Here is a 6,851-nt window from a genome sequence, read left to right on the forward strand (position 1 = left end):
CCATGCGTTTTAGGTTGTCAAAATAGGGCCCATTGCCTCTAAGTGTTGTAACTTGATCCAATGATTATGTTTATGGGTATAATTACAGCATAGAGCACAAGATGCTGGGTGAATGGGAATGTGACGAAGTGGGTGTTTGCAGGGAATAGACACCTCCAGTAGTGTGTTGTCTAACTGCTGTTGGTGGTCTGTAGGTGAACTTCCTGCAGAAGAGGGCAGCAGTGCTACAGGAGGACCTGGATGCCAGCCGTGGAAGGAGGTGAGGACACAGTAAAGTGCATGCCCACACACACACACACACACGCACACAAAATAACATCCTCATACACAGACATCTCACACTTGCATGTCCCCAACCCCTTTACTCACCTCTCCCTCAGTGTACTAACAACCTGTTCTGCTCATTCTTACATAAACCTCAACACAAATTAGACTGGCATCTGACAAGCAAAGGCGCACCCAGCAATATAATATACAATCAAGCTCATAAAGCAACGAACAAATGCAAGTTCAGACTTGACGTCATACAATCGTTCACGGAGGAAACTCCACACGTTACATTGTATGCGTTCTGAGAGTTCACCCAGTTTGTCGGGACGGAGAGATGACACCACCGCCCGCAGCTCCGTCTGTCCTCTCGCCCCACCCGTCCCGACTGAGCCCTCCCTGCATGTAAAGCACCCACACAAGCCCAGAGATAAGGCCATGCAAATGTGCCCTCGTCGGGGCAGTCCCCGATCCCAGCCACCCAGCCAGAGGGAGCGAGGGAGGGGACAGACACCTCAGGCAGCCCAGATGCTGACACCAATCCTCAGCCTCTGCCTCTACCTCACCTGGGCGTTGGTGTCCTGGAGCCCCTGGGTGGTGGTGGTGGTGGTGGGGGGGTGGGTGGACAGAGTGGTTCATGTCCGGAAGGGAGGGAGATGAGATAGAACATGAAAAGCGCCGGTGCTGCACTGGTCCCTTTGAGACGGCCTGATTGACGGCACATTTCCTCCTTCCCTTAATTGAATCAGCGGCTTTGTGTTTGAGGAGGGATCGCCGCTAGTCAAATATTGGCCTACTTGAGGCCTAAGTGCTGCCCATGAGAATGGAGGGAGGAGTGGAGAGAAAGAGTGAGAGAGAGATACTGATATCTAAAGAACTGGAACCTACTTTTAGCAAGCTGACACAATGAAATCAACGCTGGCATTTGTGAGGTGAATGGTCTACATCATGGTTCCACCTGAGGTGATGTCCAATCAGAAGGAGCCTAGCTTGTCTTAAAGTTGTAGCCTGAGTTTGGATATCAGATGGTGTAGTTCAGTCCACCTCAGAAGCACAGTACAATGTCAGATCAACTCACATACATGCAGATTTCTACGTCTTGTATTATGTGTGTAACGTGTTAATATGAAATGTGTGTGTGTGTGTAACTTGAAGGTCTTTTGGGCCCCCACCGTCAACTTTAAGGCACCTAACGCTAACCTTAACCCTAGCACCTTCCAGGTGTGTGTGTGTGTGTGTGTGTGTGTGTGTGTGTGTGTGTGTGTGTAGTGCGTGTGTGTAGTGTGTGTATGTAAGAGAGAGATAGATGGCAAATGAAACTACCCATCGTATCTATATCTTATCTCTTTCTCTGTTGTCTCCACTCTCACAGGTAACAGCTGTTCATCCTGCACTGATGGAAGGTTCTCTGAAAACTCCAGAATGAAGTGAGCACATCACACACGTGTGTGTGCATATACACACACATACACATTTACAGAGTGGCCTTGATTCACAGATGAAGGATCATCATTTCTCCACTCATTTACAGTGGTATTCATGTTGCTGTGTTTTTTTCTTTGTGTAGCATTTGTTTATTTAACACCTTTTTTAAATTCATCTTCATAAGTTCATTGTATTTATGACACCTGCTTTTGTTTCTGTTTGTTGTTTTTTTAATGACATGAATTCAGTATAATGTATTTTTTACATCCATTTTAATGTTTTAATAAGTTTTAAATCAAGCATCATTTTATTAAAGACATCAATTTCACTGTTGCCCTCGTTATTTCACATCACTATGACTTTTAAGGGGCTTAGTTTAGGGAATAGTTAAGCTGTTTGGTTACATTTTACTTGGATAGCCTCCCTTTCAGACTATCAAGAGATACTCAGATTATAAACAAACAATATGTTGACACTGTTAACAACATATTATGTTTATGGTTAGAGGTTGGGTTTTGTTGGTGGTGGTGATGTGCAGTAATTGTTCATCAACAAACGGGCGGGGGTAGCATAGTTGCTAAGGAGCAGTAAAGTTGTGGGTTTAATTCCCACCTTCCACCGTTGTGCCCTTGAGCAAGGCACTTAACCCCGAGTTGCTTTGGATAAAAGCGTCTGCTAAATGAATAAATCTATATGTATCGTTCATTTTTAAGACTGAACTGAACTTAAAGAAACTATCTGTAAAGTCTCTTTAGGCAGATTACCCAACTAAGGTGTTACCAAATGTTTTATGAGTTATCAAAGCTTTAGATAGTTACATTAACTTTATCCTAAAATGTTTTCTGAGTTGATGAATGCAAGAAATGAATATTGATGTGAATTTACTACCCAAGTCCATTGCAACTCAATACTGCATTACTGGATCAAAGAAGTTAATAACTTACCTCTGAAGTAGACTTGCCCATAAATATAATCAAGTGGAGCATCCATAGTACTGTGGTCTATTCTTGAAAAGACTACTGCTACTACTAGCAACACTCCAGTCAAATGGCATATCAGTTCATTTTGACTTTATATTTAATTTGAATTCAAAGGATCCATATTGAACATGTTTCCTATACATTCTTTATTTTTATTTTTACCGAAAATGATACTTAAAGGGACACCAGGCAACGTTTTCGTGTTAATTAATCATCTTCGTAAGTCGGTATATGGTTAAATGACTCATTACGGGGCGAATGAAGGCTCTCTCGCCCGCCCCTACTGCCTGTAGGAAGAATATCCCACTTGCAAGTTCGGTGTATCCTACCCGCCGACCGAGATTGTTGCAAACGTGTATAATGGTAGAGCCAGCGAAGAAGCAGCGAAAACCCTTGACGGAAGACGCAAATAAAAGGAAAAGAGCTTCAGACCGAGCCAGAGGGAGTTTCGTAGACCACAAACAACCTTTCACCCTTATCTGGAATACTGAAGTTCTACCTAGAAACCTTAGAAGCACTACCTAGAGTTCCCTACGTTGTGTTTCAAAACAGAACTTTTTTTATCATAATGTGGCAGAACCTCTCATCGTGTTGCTTTGGTACACTGAGATCACATGTAGAGCTTTATAGGACAAAATGTTTGTGCTAAATTTCATTGTCTGTTCATCCTTGTAGTCTTTTAATGTCAATTCAAACTACCTAACTAACTGTGCTATGTACAGCACTTTGGTCAATGCAAGCTGTGTTTAAATGGGCTCTAAAAATAAACTTTACTTACTTACTTTATTTACTTACCTTTATCTGCAAGATTTGGCAAACAGAATTCCTACAGGAGGTTTTGCTCCTTCTGTTTGAGGGATCCTCATAGTTTTAGTGAGGACTACCTGCTTGAAACTGACACTTATGCGGCCATTATGGTGTTTTGGTGTCAAGGAAGTCTTTTTATCTTCCAGCTGTGCTTCATGGCAGTCCAGTCTCCTGTCTCCCATCTTTGTGAGAATATCATGAAAAGGAGTTACACTGCTTTTGTCTGTCTGCTTCCTGCAAGGCCTGTTTCTTTTTTCGATGGTGATCAGTTCCATCAAAATTCAATACCAGGAAGCAATTTAGGGGGACATTGAAGTCAGAATTGTATTCTCATGTCCCAGCTTATGTTGAAAATTGCTCTCTTTTACGCATTTATTACGCACTTCTACCCTCAGTCTGCCTATTGTCCCAGAGTTTACTGTTTCTCCACTGGTTCCAAAGGAAATTTTACACCACAGCCTATTTATTTGATGTGTTGATTTTGTTCTCCGAGCTATGCAAGAGGGGATTGTCAGATGGGAAACAGACAGAAAGCTTTTGGTAAAACGATAATGATTGGAAGGATCACACGAATGACACGCAGCCTTTTCTTCCCAACAGAGCCATTTCGGCTCCCTGAGCGGATTCTCAGTGGTTTTGTTAAGGTCACTGAGTGGTTGAATGGAAGCAGGGCTCTCCGGTATTGGTCAGGTTTCAATTTGAAGCAACTAACTGTAAAGTGTGCGGAAGATATGAAAGCTGTGTGTGGGTGCCTGTCTGACAAAGTACCTTTCGGTCTTTGCTGTGGTCTCTCTTTTTCTTTTTTTTAACTCTCCCTTTTATTCTATTAATTATTATGTGGGAGAGAATTGGGGACTTATATCTATATCATTGAAATGTATAGTCTGGCATCGAACCATTCACCTCGCTTAATCCAAGGGGTGGGCAGAGAATTGTCTTTCCAACTGCCTAGGCATGCAATAGGCCAGCCTTCTGACCATATCCGTTATCCGGGTCGGCAAAACGGGCAAATACATCCTTCTTCGAAAGGAATGACTTAAGTGCATTGTGTTGCTCAACTTTCAAAGAAAAGCACAAGTCCAACTTCTCCAAAGTTGACGCCAACGCCGATTCAAACAACCGCTCTTCGTTCGCCACAGCCACCTTCCTTGTTGTTCACCGTCGCAGGACTGTCGTTATCCTGTTAAGCCCGCCTTAAGACTCTCTAACAAAATAGAGCGCTGTGATTGAATAACATCCACGGTGTTAGCCAATAGAAATCCCTATGGTTTGATACTAGACGTACAGGCTGAGCAAATTAATTTGCCGCCGCTAGGGTGCGTCTAGATTTCTAGGCTATTGGGGACTAGCTTTGAGATCAAATTGAAGTGGTTGAAAATTATGAGTCGGCAGCCCAAGCCACCGTCACACCATGCAATAAACCTGCTTACTAATACAACCACTAAGGTGGCCTCAGGCTTTCAACTGTTAGAAACCTGTTGGTTTCCAACAATCGTCCCAATTTGAGGGAGGATCAAAGGCTCGGTCCGCACACACACACACACACACACCCTGATGTCGTCTTATTATCTGTGCATCAGCAGTCTGGTGACATGTCATAGCATTACATCAGGGACTTCACCTGTAAAAGAGGTGTGGCATCACGATCCTGGGTGTAGCCCAATCAGTGGCCAACGTCCTCCCCTTTTCTCACCTGTCCTTCATGGGGATTTTTTTTATACAGGCTGTTCAAGGTGGAAATGTTGCACTTTCATTCTGTCTCACCTCGCTCTGCGTAAAAGGTACGAATGCAGGATGGGGCGTCATTATTTCCTTTATTACACAAGAGGATGTAGTCACAGCGCTGTTTTGTCTTTGGGAGAGTTGGCATGACAGGATAGGGCTGTGATGAAACCTGGCAGCTTACCAAAATGAAGCAAAAACTATTGTGTTGTTGCCAGAACGCTAAATCAAACATAACAAGCAGAAACTATTTTACATGATGCACACCACAACTTTGCTTGAGTCTTAACTTACTGAAGCTATACATGTCCAAGGCTTGCAAAAGCCCAACATCAACAAAATGTACCCATCATTGTCAGAAGTTACAGGATCTAGTTTATAAACAATAAACAATAGTTTTATTTCTTCTCATGCATTTAAACGTTTTTAACTTTGGATAGAGTCAAGGGCTCTGTTATGTTTATCACCATATTGCGAATAATATCAGGCTGACTAAATGAAGCCAGGGTTTTGTTTTTTTAGTTATAGCTTGACTTCAAGTGGCATTCTGCTGCAATTTTCTGAGTTAAAACAAATCCAGGTTCCAGTTTCAAATGCAGTACTACAGGCAGTATGTTGAGCACTATAGCCCTTGTTCTGACATGCTGTTTAAAAACACCCAGTGGGGCAGCATCATACTGCTCTCTTTGGTTCGGTGTAAACAGGTGACACTAAATGAATATGAGCAGAGCTGTAGTGAGGCCTCTAAACGCTACAGTTCCCTAAATAAAGGACCCTAAAAGACATTTGAACTCAGACATGCAGGTCATTACAGCACTCTCCATCATGTCCTTGGTGTCTATTTCATAGACCTATTGACATATTTTAATTCAGTTGTTTTAAAACCTCATTAGTTGCATAACTCTGTGAGCCTCTTTTCTTCGGTGTGACCAGCAGAAAAAATCACTCTTCTCTTTCTGTATGTCATTGTTTTTAAACTTAAACTATAGTCTCTCTATATATATATATATATGCTTGGATTTGATCTGAACTGTACATATTTCACTTTCCATGCTTTCCGAGCTGTCACTTACTATCCTCTCTTTTTTGTTCTGGACTGTTTGCTGGAATCAGCAGATCAATCCGTTCTGTTCGCGTGACTCATTGTGACATAGATTTCCTGTCAGAGCCTCTCTCCGTTCGGCACTCAGATGAGTAGGCCATGTTTTTTTTTTTCCTTTTTCTCTTTCCATTCCCCCTCCGTGGGCCTGATGTGAACAGATGAGTGTGTTTCCAGTCTATTTTATGCTCTTTACCTCCGTGAGCCACACTCTGCTCTCCCTGTAGTCTGTCTGTCACTCACACTCGGCCTTCATGTTGAAAGCTCCCTTTCTGCCCAGCTCCCCAGCTTCTCCACCTTGTGTGTATCTTAAAGTAAGACGGAGGGGGGAAACGCAAGGCGGGACTGCATATGCTGTAAAGAGTTGTGTATTGTTGCTCAGTTATCTGTTTCACATCACATAGGAGGGGAACAATCTACAAGAACCATGTGTGTGTGTGTGTCTTTCAATAACCATTTCCATTGACGTTGCAGCGTTTTTTCCTGAGTCTTGAATTCAGACCAGCTTATGAATTTGGTTCTAGTCACCACACTGCAAATACAGAACAGGT

The 6,851-nt window shown here is 42.7% G+C and overlaps 1 protein-coding gene across 2 annotated transcripts in view; it reads left to right on the forward strand.

Moving 5' to 3' along the window:
• The window catches only part of cep112 (centrosomal protein 112), a 110,012-nt gene extending 108,014 nt beyond the window's left edge, over window positions 1-1,998 (forward strand). The window contains exons 25-26 of one of the 2 annotated variants that reach the window (XM_048245229.1): window positions 195-259; window positions 1,640-1,998. In XM_048245229.1, the coding sequence (XP_048101186.1) occupies window positions 195-259; window positions 1,640-1,643 (69 nt within the window). In that variant the 3' untranslated portion in view covers window positions 1,644-1,998. Of the gene's footprint in view, window positions 1-194; window positions 264-1,639 lie in introns of those variants that run through there. The other variant, XM_048245230.1, reaches the window with a different exon arrangement.
• The last annotated feature ends 4,853 nt before the right edge of the window (window positions 1,999-6,851 follow it).

Source organism: Alosa alosa, chromosome 6, assembly GCF_017589495.1.
Source record: "Alosa alosa isolate M-15738 ecotype Scorff River chromosome 6, AALO_Geno_1.1, whole genome shotgun sequence".
In the NCBI taxonomy this organism is placed as follows: Eukaryota; Metazoa; Chordata; class Actinopteri; order Clupeiformes; family Clupeidae; genus Alosa; species Alosa alosa.